The 17,338-nt window shown below is 35.2% G+C and overlaps 1 protein-coding gene across 2 annotated transcripts in view; it reads left to right on the top strand.

The window, feature by feature from the left end:
- Slc25a46 (solute carrier family 25 member 46) overlaps positions 1 to 16,247 on the top strand; it is a 31,009-nt gene extending 14,762 nt beyond the window's left edge. For both annotated transcript variants that reach the window (XM_047556470.1, XM_047556471.1), the window contains exons 6-8: positions 491 to 547; positions 1,965 to 2,022; positions 12,253 to 16,247. In XM_047556470.1, coding sequence (XP_047412426.1) covers positions 491 to 547; positions 1,965 to 2,022; positions 12,253 to 12,831 — 694 coding nt within the window. In that variant the 3' untranslated portion in view covers positions 12,832 to 16,247. The remainder of the gene's footprint in view (positions 1 to 490; positions 548 to 1,964; positions 2,023 to 12,252) is intronic.
- Positions 16,248 to 17,338: the final 1,091 nt, after the last annotated feature.

The following is a 17,338-nucleotide window of genomic DNA, read 5'->3' on the forward strand; positions in this document are numbered from 1 at the left end:
TAGTAGCAAGGATTAGAAAGGATTCATGCAGAGCACATTGCAAAAAGATTATAGAATATAGTAATGGTCACAAAACTAATGTCATTGTAATAATAGAAATTAGTTGCTATGCAAATGTCATATGTCATCTTGCATTACAGTTACTTTTGTTTTTTTCAAACTTGTTTCCTTCCTTTTCCTGTTCCTTATTTCCCTTTCCATTCCCCATGTACTCAAAAAAGCTATCATTTTTTTTTCAGTTTCTCATTATGTTCATTTTTGTAGTCAATTTCACCTTTTCTCCTCTGTCAGCATGTACAAAAACAGTTTGCATGTTTTCTCTTTTTGAACCACCACAATTATTTAGTCTTTTTCAAAAAAAACTTATTAGTACATATTTCTTTTACAGATTAAAAATTTTAGAAATTAATTGCCTTTTGAAAATTAAGCTAAATCAAATGTTTTAAATAATGTGGGTTTTGTTTTATTTAAATTTATTTTTACTTTGTAGGGAGATTTCACATAAATGGAATCCTAAACAAATAGGTGAACACCTTCTACTGAAATCGTAAGTATCAAAAATGGCATTTTTCTTGAAAATTTCCATTAATGTTTATAGTGTTAGAACTGAAAGGCATTTTTAATAAATGTAGCAAAGGAAATCTTTATGGGACCAGATCATCAAAGAACAGGTAAAATAGAGTTTAGGAATAAAATCTTGAAGTACATGTGATCTTTAATAAAATAATTCTTACTAATTTGAAAGGCTAGAATCAGCCTAATTTTTCTCTTGTTCCTAGGAAGTTAGCAAAGGTCTTCAATTTGTTTAACCCAAATTTCTAAGAAAAATATTATTATTACAGGTTGAGCATCCCTAATTAAAATATCTGAAGTCTGAAATGTTTCATTATCTGAAATTTTTGAGCACCAATATGGTACCCCAAATGTCATGACAGGTCATAGTCAAAATGCATACTTAAAAAAATTACATAATATTACCTTCAGCTATGTGTATAAGGTGTATATAAAACATAAATGAATGTTGTGTTTGGACTTGCATCCCATTTTCAAGATATTTTATTATGTATATGCAAATACACCAAAATTTGAAAAATATTCAAAATCTGAAACATTTCTGATCTTAAGCACTTCTGACAAGGGATATTCAACCTATATTTTATTGTTAAGCAAAGATATAAATTTATTTGTACAGTGATGAGCACACTCAAAATCTTTAGTGACATTGAAATGTAGTCCTAAAGGCACTTGGTGATTTTACAACAGTAATCATTTTTGTAGATTAGAATTTTACTCTTCACTTTTTAATTTTTTTTGAAGATTGTGAATTGGAAATCCCCCAGCTTGCTGGCTCCCTCTATGGGACATTCCAGCACATTATTACTTAGTGATGTTCCATTCACCTTGAAAACCACTACTTACCAGGACCTGGCCCATAAGGGTTAGGTAAGTCCCACTTTGATATGATTTTAGATAACTATATTTTGCAGGCTTGCAAAGTTGAAATAATAGAAGATTAAACACTGGTGATAGAAAACAACTTTGCAAAGCTGTACAATATTGCTTTTTAATACTAAAAGGGGACTTCACTCATCATCAAAGGCTAGCTTAGCTCTGCTAAATGGGAAATCTGGGAATAGATAATAGGATAATAACAAAAAAGTAAATTTTAAGTATCTGAATTATAAGGTCCAAACACTAAATCATAAATGAGCCTATATTTTATTGGTTTAAAGTAAAATATGTTTCCTTTTGCAGGCTGTCCTTGTATTTATTAAATATCTTATTTCATTTCTGTTGAATAAAGCATCCTGTTACAGGTTTCTGAAGTTATTATTTTTAGGCCAAAAGTATTAAAAGTTAAAAACTTTAAATATAAATTAGTTAGTATGTTAAAGTAGATATTTAAAAATTTAGTTTAAACATCTTATTTCAGTATACTGATTAATTTGTTTTAATTTCTACAGCTTAACTTATATGGTGGCAATGCCTTTTTATTCAGCAAGTTTAATTGAAACCGTACAGGTGAGTTATTTACTTGTCTTTTTTATTTTTTAGTTAAATAGTTTTGGAATACTAAATACATTGTGTATGTTTGATTGTTTAGCAAAAAAAAAAAAAGTGTCCTTTAAAATTGTTTATTCACAGATATTACCACATGTCACGTATTCCTGCTATATGTATTTCCATTGCAAACTTAGGTCTGCTTCTAGTTTTAATTATTTTTCTCCCTTCAATAGGCAACTGTAATTTCTATTTATACACTTCAAAACACAACCTATAATTTGCTCTGAATACAAAAATCTATTAATTTTAAGGCTTTATATACAACTCAAGATGGTTACAGCTTATCAAAAGGCAGCATATTAATTATCTGAGCATAAGAATAATAAAAAATAACCTTAGTGAGAAGATGGTCCCCATAGGTAGTTTTATAACAGCATTTTTTTTTAAATATGGTTTTTAAGAAACATTTAATACTGTTGGTGTGAATAGGTACTACAAAGCTTTAACATTTTGTTCTCCTTGCTTGTTTTACTATTTTCAACCACATGGTGGCGCTTAAAGTATATTGAATTAAATGTCATACACTTTCTCACTACACTAAAATCTGTAAGATGAAGTTAGTCTTAACTTCACTTATACACAAAATCCAATTTTTTGTACACTTGTCTTCAATTTCCAGCATCTAACCCTCTAGCATATTTTTTTCTTCAGTATGTGTGAATGCCTTCTCTCCATAAAAACTACTGGATCAGCCTTTTCTCTTCTAATTATTCTTTTCCTCTTGGTCTCTTTTCTGATATAATTGTTAATGTTTGATTTTGTTTTTGTTAGAACTAACTTCAGCTAACTGAAGTAAACATCCTGTAACCCAAACATATTTCTCTTTCCTCTTGCATTTGGCATTGTGTTAAATAAATGACCTAACCTTTCAGATAAATGAGAAAATCTATAGAGTTTATAGAGCTAATATAACTGTGTGAGATATCCTCACAATAGCAGAAAGGTAATTATTTAAGAAAAACAACTAAGCAATATGATATGTTTTGGGAGAACAAGTTTTAACTTGGAACAAACTCTTGTTAGAATCATACTGTACTACTTAAATTAGATCTGTGACTTTAGAAAATTTTTTGACCTTTTTAAATCTTAATTTTCTCATGCATAAAATGGGAATCATATTTTAATAACTGAATTTTAAAAATTAAATTCCCAGTAATTTATATGTGTCCAGCTCACAATGAGATAGTTTTTCCTGTGTTTTTATAACCTAGTATTCTCCAGCCTTTGTGTTTCCTTCTCTGTGTCCACTTGTTGTTGCTCCCTTTTGATTCCCTTTTATCTGCTTTTCTAGAACTCTCTTTCAATAACTTCTTTTCTCTTCCATTCCTTCTGTAGTCTTAAGGTTTGATCCTTGGTGCTTTCTGTTTTTTATTGTATACTCATTATCCTAGGAGAGTGCATTCACTCGTGAATCATTTTAACTCTAACCATCTCAGAATTAATTGATAAAAACAATTCTATCACTCCAAAAATTAGCTTTCATTTGAAACTCTTCTCCCTTTCTATTAATTTTCTATTAATCTTTGTAATCTTCACCCTAACTCAAAACTTGAGTTTTAGGGAAACTTTTTTATTTGTATGTTTCTTTGATCCTTCATAACTCATCGATCATCATGCCTTCCAATTTGAGATATCAACAAGTATCTAAGACTTGGCCTTTTCTTTCCACAATATTCCATCATTGTCATCCCTCCTTTACTACATACCCAACTTATTACAGTATCTTCTTTCTTCCAACTTAAACCTTAATGGTTCTTTGCCCTTCTGGGAAGCTTAGATCTCTTTCGGAACATTGTTTTCCTTGAAAAATGCGTAAGTCTCCTGAAGAGCACCTATTGAAAGCAGTTGAATGATTATTTTCTAGTTATCCATATCTTGATTAAGAATTCTTATTCTGGGGCTGGGGAGATAGTTCCGGCGGTAGAGTGCTTACCTTGCAAGCACAAGGCCCTGGGTTCGATACCCAGCACCGCAAAAAAGAAAAAAAAAAAAAGAATTCTTATTCTGGTCTCTGCATTTTAAAAGTCCTGTCTATGTACACATGCAAGACTAGTGCTTTGAAGTTGCAATGCTTATATCCCTCTGCTGATAAGGATCCATATTGACTCTATTCCCCAAGATCAATTTGAGACTTCTAATCATAGTGTTAATTCAGGATTTTTTTTTTTATTATAAACAAATGGGATACATGTTGCTTCTCTGTTTGTACATGGAGTGAAGGCAAACCATTTGTGTAATCATAAATTTACATAGGGTAATGTTGTTCGATTCATTCTGTTATTTTTTCCCTTCCCCCCACCTCTCCCACCCCTCTTTTCCCTCTATACAGTCCTTCCTTCCTCCATTCTTGCCCCCCTCCCTAACCCTAACACTAACCCCTCCTGCCCCAATTATGTGTCATCATCCACTTATCAGTGAGATCATTCGTCCTTTGGTTTTTTGAGATTGGCTTATCTCACTTAGCATGATATTCTCCAGTTTCATCCATTTGCCTGGAAAAGCCATAATTTTATCATTTTTTATGGCGGAGTAATATTCCATTGTGTATATATATACCACAGTTTCTTTATCCATTCATCAATTGAAGGGCATCTAGAATGGTTCCAAAATCTGGCTATTGTGAATTAAGCAGCTATGAACATTGATGTGGCTGTATCTCTGTAGTATGCTGATTTTAAGTCCTTTGGTAAAAGGCCCAGGAGTGGGATAGCTGGGTCAAATGGTGGTTCCATTCCAGGTTTTCTAAGGAATCTCCATACTGCTTTCCAGAGTGGCTGCACTAATTTGCAACCCCACCAGCAATGTATGAGTGTACCTTTTCCCCCACATCCTCGACAACACCTTGATAATCTTGATAATCACCATTCTAATTGGAGTCAGATGGAATCTTAGGGTGGTTTTGATTTGCATTTCTCTTCTTACTGCAGATGTTGAACATTTTTCCATATGTTTGTTGATTGCTTGTACATCTTTTTCTGTGAAGTGTCTGTTCATATCCTTAGCCCATTTGTCGATTGGGTTATTTGCATTCTTGGTGTAGAGTTTTTTGAGTTCTTTATAGATTCTGGAGATTAGTGCTCTATCTGAAGTATGATTGGCAAAGATTTTCTCCCACTCTGTAGGCTCTTTCTTCACATTGCTGATGGTTACCTTTGCTGAGAGAAGGCTATTTAGTTTGAATCTATCCCAGTTATTGATTCTTGCTTTTATTTCTTGTGCTATGGGAGTCCTGTTGAGGAAGTCTGGTTCTAAGCCGACATGTTGAAGATCTGGGCCTACTTTTTCTTCTATAATCTGCAGGAGGTCCTTAATCCATTTTGAGTTTAGTTTTGTGCACGGTGAGAGATACGGGTTTAGTTTCATTCTGTTGCATATGGTTTTCCAGTTTTTCCAGCACCATTTGTTGAAGAGCCTATCTTTTCTCCATTGCATATTTTTGGCACCTTTGTCTAGCATGAGAAAATTGTATTTATTTGGGTTTGTGTCCGTGTCCTCTATTCTGTACCATTGATCTACCTTTCTATTTTGGTACCACTACCATGGCGTTTTTGTTACTGTTGCTTTGTAGTATAGTTGAAGATCTGGTATTGCGATACCCCCTGCTTCATTCTTTCTGCTAAGGATTGCTTTAGCTATTCTGGGTTTCTTATTCTTCCAGATGAATTTCATAATTGCTTGCTCTATATTTGTACGGTACGTCATTGGGATTTTAATTGGAATTCCATTGAATCTGTATAGCACTTTAGGTAGTATGGCCATTTGGACAATATTAATTCTGCCTATCCAGGAACATGGGAGATCTTTCCATCTTCTAAGCTTTTCTTTAATTTCTTTCTTTAGTGTTCTGTAGTTCTCATTGTAGAGGTCTTTCACCTCTTTTGTGAGATTGATTCTCAAGTATTTTATTTTTTTCGAGGCTATTGTGAATAAGGTAGTTTTCCTAATTATTCTTTCCAAAGATTCATCACTTATGTATAAAAATGCATTAGATTTATGTGCATTGATCTTATATCCCGCTACTTTACTGAATTCGCTTATGAGTTCTTAAAGTTTTCTGCTGGAATTTCCTGGTTCCTCTAAGTATATAATCATATCATCAGCAAATAGGGATAGTTTGAGTTCTTCTTTTCCTATTCGTATCCCTTTAATTTCTTTGGTCTGTCTAATTGCTCTGGTTAGAGTTTCAAGGACGATATTGAATAGAAGTGGTGAAAGAGGGCATCCCTGCCTTGTTCCAGTTTTTAGGGGGAATGCTTTCAGTTTTTCACCATTTAGAATGATATTAGCCATGGGCTTAGCATAGATGGCCTTTACAATGTTAAGGAATGTTCCCACTATCCCTATTTTTTCTAGTGTTTTGAGCATGAAGGGGTGCTGTATTTTATCAAATGCTTTTTCTGTATCTATTGAAATAATCATGTGATTCTTGACTTTAAATCTGTTGATATGGTGAATGATATTTATTGATTTCCTGATGTTGAACCAACCTTGCATCCCTGGGATGAAACCCACTTGATCATGGTGCACTATCTTTTTAATATGTTTTTATATGCAATTTGCTAAAATTTTGTTGAGAATTTTTGCGTTGATGTTCATTAAGGATATTGGTCTGAAATTTTCTTTCCTCTATATGTCTCTGTCTGGTTTAGGTATCAGGGTAATATTGGCTTCATAGAATGAGTTTGGGAGGGTTCCCTCCTCTTCTATTTCTTGGAATACTTTGAGGAGTATTGGAATGAGCTCTTCTTTAAAGGTTTTGTAGAACTTGGCTGAGAAACCATCTGGTCCTGGACTTTTCTTTGTTGGTAGGCTTTTGATGACTTCTTCTATTTCTTTACTTGAAATTGGTCTATTTAAATTGTGTATGTCCTCCTCATTCAGTTTAGGTAATTCATATGTCTCGAGAAACTTGTTGATGTCTTCGAGGTTTTCTATTTTGTTGGAGTATAGATTTTCAAAATAGCTTCTAATTATGTTTTGTATTTCACTCGTGTCTGTTGTGATATTTCCTTGTTCATTCTGAATTTTAGTGATTTGGGTTTTCTCTCATCTTCTCTTTGTTAGTGTGGCTAAAGGTTTATCAATTTTGTTTATTTTTTTGAAGAACCAACTATTTATTTTGTCAATTTTTTGTATTGTTTCTTTTGTTTCAATTTTGTTGATTTCAGCTCTGAGTTTAACTATTTCCTGTCTTCTATTACTTTTGGTGTAGGTCTGTTCTTCTTTTTCTAGGGCTTTGAGCTGTAGTGTTAGGTCGTTTATTTGTTGAGTTTTACTTCTTTTATTGAATGTGCTCCATGAAATAAATTTTCCTCTAAGTACTGCTTCTATAGTGTCCCAGAGATTTTGATATGATATTTCTTTTTTCTCATTTACCTCTAAGAATTTTTTAATTTCCTTCCTAGTATCTTCTGTTATTTATTCATCATATAATAGCATATTGTTTAATCTCCAGGTGTTGGAGTAATTTCTGTTTTTTACTCTTTCATTTATTTCTAATTTCAATCCATTATGATCTGATAGAATACAAGGTATTGTCTCTATCTTCTTGTATTTGCTAACAGTAGCTTTGTGGCATAATATATGGTCTATTTTAGAGAAGGATCCATGAGCTGCTGAGAAGAAAGTGTATTCACTATATGTCCGTTAAGTCTAAATTATTGATTGTGTTATTGAGATCTGTGGTTTCTTTGTTCAATTTTTGTTTGGAAGATCTGTCCAGTGGTGAGAGAGGCGTGTTAAAATCACCTAGTATTATTGTGTTCTGGTCTATTTGGTTTCTGAAATTGAGAAGGATTTGTTTGACATACATGGATGAGCCACTGTTTGGGGCATAGATATTTATGATTGTTATGTCTTGCTGATTTATGCTTCCCTTAAGCAGTATGAAATGTCCTTCTTTATCCCTTATGACTAACTTTGGCTTGAAGTCCACATTATCTGAAATGAGGATGGATACCCCAGCTTTTTTGCTGTGTCCATGTGCATGGTATGTTTTTCCCCATCCTTTCACCTTTACTCTATGGGTATCTCTTTCTATGAGGTGAGTCTCTTGTAGGCAACATATTGTTGGATCTTTGTTTTTAATCCAATCGGCCAGTCTATGTCTTTTGATTGATGAGTTCAGGCCATTAACATTCAGGGTTATTATTGAGTTATGATTTGTATTCCTGGTTATTTGGATCATTTTAAAATTTGATTTATTTGTTTTTTTGGCATGACTTGGTTCCTCCTTTATTTGACAATTCCTTTAGGATAATTCCTCTCTTTGCTGATTTGCTTTTTTGTTTTTCATCTCTTCGTCATGGAATATTTTGCTGAGAATGTTCTGTAATGCTGGCTTTCTTTTTTGTAAATTCTTTTCCCTTTTGTTTATCATGGAAGAATTTTATTTCATCGTCAAATTTGAAGGTAAGTTTTGCTGGGTATAAGATTCTTGGTTGGCATCCATATTCTTTCAGGGCTTGAAAAATGTTGTTCCAGGCCCTTCTAGCTTTTAGGGTCTGGATTGAAACATCTGCTGATATCCGTATTGGTTCCTCCCGAATGTAATTTGGTTCTTTTCTCTCACAGCCTTTAAAATTCTGTCTTTATTTTGTATGTTAGATATTTTCATTGTAATGCGCCTTGGTGTGGGTCTGTTGTCATTTTGTGTATTTGGAGTCCTATAAGCCTCTTGTACTTGATTTTCCATTTCATTCTTCAGATTTGGGAAATTTTCTGATATTATTTCTTCAAATAGATTGTTCATTCCTTTGGTTTGTTTCTCTAAGCCTTCCTCAATCCCAATAATTCTTAAATTTGGCCTTTTCATGATATCCCAAAGTTCCTGGAGATTCGGTTCATGATTTCTTACCATGTTCTGTTTTTTCAACTTTGTTTTCAAAATTAAATATATTATCTTCAATATCTGAGGTTCTGTCTTCCAGGTGTTCTATCATATTGGTTGTGCTTTCTGTGGAGTTCTTAATTTGGTTTATTGTTTCCTTCATTTCAAGGATTTCTGTTTGTTTTTTTTTCAATATCTCTAACTCTTTATTGAAATGATCTTTTGCTTCCTGTATTTGCTCTTTTGACTCTCGATTGGTGTGATCATTCAATGCCTGCATTTGCTCTTTCATCTCATCATTCAGTGCCTGCATTTGCTCTTTCATCTCATTGTTTGCTTCCCTGATCATTTTAATTATGTACATTCTGATCTCCCTTTCTGTCATTTCTTCTGCCATGCTGTCATTGGATTTTATTGATGTAACATCAAGATTTGTTTGGGGCATTTTCTTCCCTTGTTTTCTCATATCGTTCAGGTATCAGTGGACTGCTGAGATATTGCAGATTTCCTGTATTGACTTATAATGTCCCTGAAGATTTCTAGTATATCCCCTCTTAGCCTTCAGTAGCCTGAAGTTTTGGAGGAAGTTGATAATGCGGTGCTCCACAAGGAAGCTGCCTCTGTAGGGTTGGTGGCCTTCAGGTGGAGTATATTCCCTGCTAGTGTGCAGAGGTGCCTCTACTTGTTGACCAATGCTAATCCAAAGGGGAACTAGGCTGCGGGCTGAGGCAAGGCCTGTTTGGGCCTCTGTCTTTGGTTGTACCGTCCTTGTGGGAAAACCTCACCCGGCGCGGAAGACACCCAGTGGGGAGGTCTCGCTGGTCAGTTCCCCTCCTAGAGGTTCCCGTCAATCCACAACTACCGCCTGGGCTGGGCTGCCTTCCTCTGCAACGTTCCCAGGGGCCCGGACCTAACCTCCTGGGCCTGGGAGCCTCACCCTTCGCAGATGAGTCTCCTTAGTCTGCCCCTCCTCAGAAAAGTGCCCGCAGTCCTGGAACCTTCGCTCCGCCCCTCAGCTTGTCCTTGTGGGGCTCTTCCACCAAGAAGCTGCCTAGGTCCTGGGACCCTGCTCTGCACCTAATCGCCTGGCTATGCAGCCCCTCCTCTGAGCTGCCACCTGGAGCCCCATACAGTCGCTCCGAGTACCAGTGACTGTGTTCCGGTGCAGTCGCTAGGAGTCCAAGCAACTCACTGAGTACCTCCTCCTCCCAACAACCGCCCGTAGCCTGGTGCAGTCACTCTGAGTCCAAGTGACCCACCGCGCTCCAGGCAGCGCCCCCCCCCCCCACCCATGTTCAGGAGCAGTCACTCTGAGTCCAAACAGCTCTCCGCGCTGCCCCTCCTCTGGGCCACCCGGAGCCCCGGTGGTTGTTCCGAGTCCAAGCGCTGTGCTGATGATCCCAGTTGTCCGAGTTCACTGCTTCAGCGGGGGGAGGGGCGTCTCGCCGAGCAACTCTACTTCACAAAGTTCCCTGCGTTCCAGGGCTACCGCCCCATCCGGGTCGCCTCCCCAACAGGACTCACCCGGCGGCTTTGAGTTGGTCCCAAGTCTCTCAATATCTCCTCTTCTTGAATCCTGAGTCCTAGAGCAACATGAAATGCAGCCGCCCTCTAGTCTGCCATCTTGAAACCGCCCCCCCCCCAGGATTTTAATTGACTTTACCTTTTTGTCTTATCTTCTAAACTTTTTTTAAAAAATTTATCCAATATTTATTGAGTGCCAGCCTGTTTCAGATACTGTAGTAGACTCTCAGGATACAGAGAAGATTAAATTTGAGTAAAGATCTAAGGCTGAGAAAAACAGACATTTTAGAAAACATTCTGAGCAGAGGGAAAGGACGTGCAAAGACCTTCAAGTGGAATTGTATGCATTTGAGGAATAGAAAGGAGGCCATTATGATTGGTGCTAACTAAACAAGCAGGGAGAACAGGAAATAAATGTCTTGAGTGGTAAGAGGGGACCTGATCATATAGGACTTTGTAGCTTATTGTAATAATTTGGCCTTTACTTAAAGAGAAATGGTGGGTTTGAGCAGAATAGTGATTTGATCTGACAAGTCTTTATTAGGATCTCGTTTGCTTTTGTCTTAAAAATACACTGGAGTGTGAAGGGGCCAAAGTTAGGGATAGGGAAACAGATTAGTAGACTAGATGAACTAATTTTATTCTCATGGATTTAAATATCACCTGTTTACCAAGGACTCCAGCATCTGTGTGTTCCTCTTGGACCTTTTTCTTATAATACAGTTTGATGCTTAACATTTCTGAATTCTTGGTTTTCTCCCCCAAATTTCTACCAGCAGTATATCTCAGTTCAGTAAAAGACAGTGCCATTCCTCCAGTACCTGTGGCCAATAGCCTTGTTAATTCTTGACTCTTATCTTTCATATACCAAATGCAGCCCACCAAAAAATAATTCCTGTTGCCTCTAATTTTAAAAAGCACAATTGAACTGCTTTACTTCCATTGCTGCCTCCTAGTCCAACCCACCATCATCTCTTTTCTGGATGGTTATAACTTTTAAACTGGTCCTCCTTTGCACAACAGCCAGTATTATTTTAAAACCCAAATTATATTTATCTTCTGCTTAAAACTAAGCAGTTATCTCCCGTCCAACTAGGAAGTTCAAATCTACACAGTATTCTATAGTGCATTATACAGCTCTTGTCTGCCTTTTAACTTCCTCCCATACAGTTCTACAGTCATTGCTGCAACCAAATTATCCTTTTAGCTGTTCATTTTCTGTTTCTCTATAACTATGTAATTTATATCATAAGCTTTTTTTGTTTCTATTCCTCAAATGATAAAATGGCACACATTTTAGTTAAGACTAATATTAATTGAGTGCCTACTGGGTGCCAGGCCTTTTCTTAATTTATGACAACTCTGTGCATAAAAGGTAGGTAGTACTGATTTCTACTTTTTGTAGAATGGTAAACTAGCACTTCGGAGAAGTTAAGTATCTGGGCCATGCTTGTAACCAGTAAGTATTGAAGGTAGGATTTAATCCCATGTTTAACGACTCCTGAATCCCGTACTGCCTCCTTAAGCACCATGTAGTTGTTGCTTCTGAGTGAAAGCTGAACAGCTGCTTGAGACAGAGGCAACCAGATGTATATGCACCTATCTCGCCCAGTCGAAGGTCCCTTCCCCAGTAAGAATAGTCCCCAACTTCATTGCTGTGAGATTTTATTTGAAAAAAGAATCTAATGCCCAGATAAAAGTTAAAGTTTGCAGACCACTGATGCTTTCCTTCTTTAGACAGTAAATTAATTTAAAAGGAACCTAGAAAGCATCCCTTTTTCTGTGGAAAAATAAGCAAATGTTAAGTTTTACTAATTTCATCCTTTTTATTTCAGAGTGAGATAATTCGAGATAATACTGGGATTTTGGAATGTGTTAAAGAAGGAATTGGAAGAGTGATAGGTTTGGGAGTGCCTCATAGCAAACGACTCCTTCCGCTTCTTTCCCTGGTCTTCCCTACGGTGCTGCATGGAGTTCTTCATTACATCATCAGCTCCATCATTCAGAAGTTTGTCCTGCTAATTCTAAAGAGAAAGACTTACAATGACCACCTAGCTGAGAGCACTAGCCCTGTGCAGAGTATGTTGGATGCTTATTTTCCAGAACTTATTGCTAATTTTGCTGCCAGTCTTTGCTCTGACGTTATACTTTACCCATTGGAAACAGTTTTGCACCGCCTTCACATTCAAGGAACACGCACGATAATTGACAATACAGACCTTGGCTATGAAGTGCTTCCAATTAATACACAGTATGAGGGAATGAGAGACTGTATCAATACCATAAAGCAAGAGGAAGGAATGCTTGGCTTTTATAAGGGGTTTGGTGCTGTTATAATACAGTACACACTGCATGCAGCTGTCTTACAGATTACCAAAATTATTTATGCAACACTTCTTCAAAATAGCATTTGAGATTTAAGTTCTATCACTGGTTAGTCCAAAAGACACAATCTGGATAATTTGCTATAAAATTATGAGGGATAAAAGTGAAATACTGGGGATTAAATGGACTGGAAAATGAAACTGGTAGAAAAAGCCCATGTTGATTATAATGACACTTTGGGTTTTTGTTTGTTTTGTTTTGTTTTAAGGCATAGGTATATATTTTGGATCAAAACTATTGAAACTTGAAAACAATAAAAATAACACTTGTAAGAATTAAATTTTAGTTGGTTTAACACTCATGCTGAAGTAAAAATGATACTGGGCAAAAGCAAAACTTTATCTTCAAATGTAAAGTGAAATTTTATTGAGTCGGATCTATTGTATCTGACCTTAATATTTGATACAGGTTTATTTTCCTTCTAGATTGATATTGGAATATTATTCTAATATAGTGTATAATATCAGAAGGTTGTACCTTTAAATAAATTATGTCATCATTGAACAAGACTAAAGATTAGATTTGGCAATCTGTAAGCAGGAGTTTTGAAGGGTTTTAAATCATATTTTCCCTATGTAACTATTTTAGTGGCTGTGTATAATATATAAAGCCACTTCCGTACACACATAGAACTTGGAATTTCCTTCATCCCTACAAAATTTTCTACTTGTAAATCAGCTTATTGCATAAAATGAAATTACACACTTTCTGCTTTAATATCAGAGTAAAAACATCAAAGCCAAGGTACCCAGAAGATTTTAATCAAACGTAGCACATTCGTCCACTTCCAAACCCAGTGTTTCAGTGCCAGCAACTTAAAACTCATCATATGTTTATAAAGTTTGGTTTGCTTGGATAGTTTTGTGAATCATCAGGCTATTTTTAGGGCAACTCCTAAATAATCATGACAACTATTGCTCCTTCCATATTTACAAATTGTATACTCAAAAGGAACCTCATCACTTTCATTTCTGAATGATTTATCTTAAGGAAACAAAATTAAAATTTACCTGGGAATTTGTGCCTCCTACCTACCATATAGTCATCATTAATTAATGATATCAATTTTTATCTTTCAGTTTTAATTAAAGTTTCATTCTCCAAACAATATATTTAAAGAAAAAAGTGAGATACCTTTATCCCTTTTTATTTAAACTTGTTTGGATCAATACTGAAGAAAAAAATACAAACTTAAAGGAAATTTGTCCTTGTGTTTTATTTTACATGTCAACAAATAAGTAACAGAAAAAAATCGTTAATCAGTTTAATTTTTATAAGTTCATTCCTAAATTTAACTGGTGGATTAGACTCTGTATAATAAAAGGCTATGCACTTGACTGCTTTATTAAGCATTTTAAAGTTTCATTTCTAAACAAGAATGGTCACATTTTTTTCTATGAACCAGTTAGCACTCTGAAGTGCAGTGACTTTGGATGTTGTCCAACCTAGATTGTATACCAACAGATTCATGTTATTAAATGTCAGATGGTTATGAATAATTTTGGAACACACCAAAAAAAAAACATATTTAGGTATGTGAAACAGTGTATAAATAGCAGTTCTCTTTTCTCTTGTGGATGTGTTTACTGAAATGACATTGTTTTCCATTTCTAAATTCACCTGAGAGAGAAAGTAAGCACCATTGGTCATATTTTGTATCTTATGTTTAATCTTAGTTCATGGCTTAACTTTATCCAACCCATGGGATTTAAATTGTTTTTATTGATTTTTGAACTGCTAAATAATGTTTTAGATATTTATAATATATTCAGCTTCCTGAAAACCTCTCATTTTATTAAAATCAGTGGTTTCAAAGAAGAATAAACCAGAAAATTTCAATTTTCAGAAATTTTCTAGGACAGAATCTAATTGGAATCAAGTATTACTAGTGATAATCTGTGGAATCCTTCATCTAACTCAAAATCAGGTACTTCAAGATTTATTAATGTTAGCATGATTATGCAGTTATATGCATTTATTTCATTATGGAGTCATGGCTAATAACTGAACTACACACAGGTCTTTTCTCTTTGAAGAAAGATTGCAAATTAATATGAAAACTAAAATTGAAAAGTGTTAAGTAAAATATTAGTTATTTTTTACTATCTTTCCAAATTAGTTGAAATGTAATCTTTAAAAACCAGTTTGCCAGGCATGGTGGTACACACCTATAATCCCAGTTTCCTCAGGAGGCTGAGGCAGGAGACTTGCAAATTCCAGGCCAGCCTGGGAAACAATGAGACCTTGTCTTAAAATGAAAAATAAAAAGGACTAGGGATGTAGTTCAGTGGTAGAGTATCCGTGGGTTTAATCCCCAATACCACCAAAAAAAAAAAAAGAAGAAAAAATCAAGCACTTAATTGGTCAAGTGTTTTTCAATGAATTTAGAAAAGATTAAGATAACTGTCAGATAAACACTACCCCTTTTTTTTAATTTGCTATTTTCAATATTGGTGCCAAAATCTAATATCCATAGGGCACATTTCTTAATAGGTCAAATAATGCTGTTAAATTCAATATGACTAATAGCATCATAGGTAGGATTTTATTAAGTATTCTGCAAGCCCAATGGTCCTCTTATTATAAACCAGATTTTGGCCATGGAGCTTGTGATATGCTTGCCTTGCATTGCAGGATTTCTTAATTTGAGTAAAATATACCGAAAGTGGTAAAATTAAAAACTGGTAAAGATTAACCCATTTTGTGAATTTATGAATTTATTTACTAAATTGTGTATGATAGACTTTCTTGAGATAGCCTTCTCAATTTTACAGGCCCTTAAGAAAATTCTAAATTAATGAAGTTGTTTATTCAAGCCTCCAGACTCTGGGCACTGAAATTTTAAAATAGTAAAAGCAAGCTAATTTGCAAAGGGTTATGGTTTGGAGTATTAGAAACTTTAGCCAGTTCTTTTAGAAACAAAACTGGACGGGTAAGAGATTCTGCTCACTTGTGCAGATGTGTCTGACTGTTCACAACTCTTTTCAGCACTGACTTAGTTGTAACTGCACAAAGCATTCACTTTATTCATTGGGCACAAATATTTAAATATTTCTATCCAATTATATCTGTTCAGAAAATAAAGAAGATGCTGATTTGATATTTGTTTTGTCAACTGTGATTGTGGAGAATGTTTTTCCTCAGTTTTCTTACAGATCTTATGGAGCGGAAAAGACTGACAGCTGTTGAAAAGTTATCCAGATTTGGATTTATTTTCAAAACTTATATAAGCAAATAAAATTCCTTGCACTAGAATTGGAATAATGTTTAATGTTGACATCTCTGCTTTCTCTTTCGAGTAGTTGTACATAATCTCACTCGCTCTCCTCCCACCCAATATAAATTGAATGTAATGTGTAATGTCTTACTTTGGAGCCTTTGAGTATCATTGATACAGTAATAAGTTGTGTAGCAGTGTAATAAAAACTTGTAATTTGACAGTGAACCTTACACATTATTACCTCACCTAGAAGAGGTGTTTTGTCTGTGTCTTTTTAATTTGTTTTTGTCTTGTTGGTATTTTAAATGTTTTGGGTAGTACACTGTATAATATGAAAAGTTAAATAAAATGTTGAAATAAAACTAGTCATTTTTCTTTTACTGATGCTAGAGGACTATTCAGGCTGGTAAAAGATAAGGTGTGTGTGTATATATATATATATATATATATATATTTTATGTAGAAATGAAGTTCAAGAAAACTAAAATTAAACATTTTTGCCCACCATTTAAAAAATCCTCTAGCATCATAAAAGCGATGTGGCTTATAAAATATATTACCTAAAATGAGTTTGCATGTGAATTACATTTTGTGAAAGTCTTAGACATTCTCATTTTATTTTCACAACAGCTCTATGACATTTTTGACTAAGTGCTGTTTTCCTGAAGAGGAAATAATTACAAAAAGTGTGTGACTTGTCCCACATTATGCAGCTGGTGGAATGACAGCAGCAAAATGATGAGTAGGCAGCTCCAAACTTCTGTCCCTCTGTAGAAACAAAACAAAACAAAAAAACACCCAACGCCATCAGAACCAACTTTGTCAAAACTCTGGAAAACGGTCAAAGACTTACAGCACTTACATGAACACTGAATTAAGAAAATCACAAACTGACAAAATAGCTGGTAGAGGAAGGGTACACTCCCCAGCAGTTCCTCAGCTCAAAATTCAGCAGGAAGACTATTCCTCACAAAGTGGGTTACTAAGGGAATTTACTGAAATTCACCATTGGACAGCAAATAATCAGAGACACAAAGTTGGAAATTGAACATAACAAATAATGTGCTTAAGATGTACAGGTCAGTCCACTGCAGAGGGTAGCGGAGCACAGGCAGAGAGCAAAACATGGTAAATAAAACTGACAGGAGAATCGAACTGAGGGGAGGCTGACCTTAACTGACCCAGAGATGGTGGGGAAGTTGTTAAGGGAAAAGCTATAAATATCAATTGACTGAGGGACTGAGAGTCCAACTGCACTTAGTGTTGTGGTGCCAGGAACCAGTTTTGAGTGGCTGTACAGCAGCAAGCAGAGGCTA

Source organism: Sciurus carolinensis, chromosome 6 (assembly GCF_902686445.1).
Source record: "Sciurus carolinensis chromosome 6, mSciCar1.2, whole genome shotgun sequence".
NCBI lineage: Eukaryota > Metazoa > Chordata > Mammalia > Rodentia > Sciuridae > Sciurus > Sciurus carolinensis.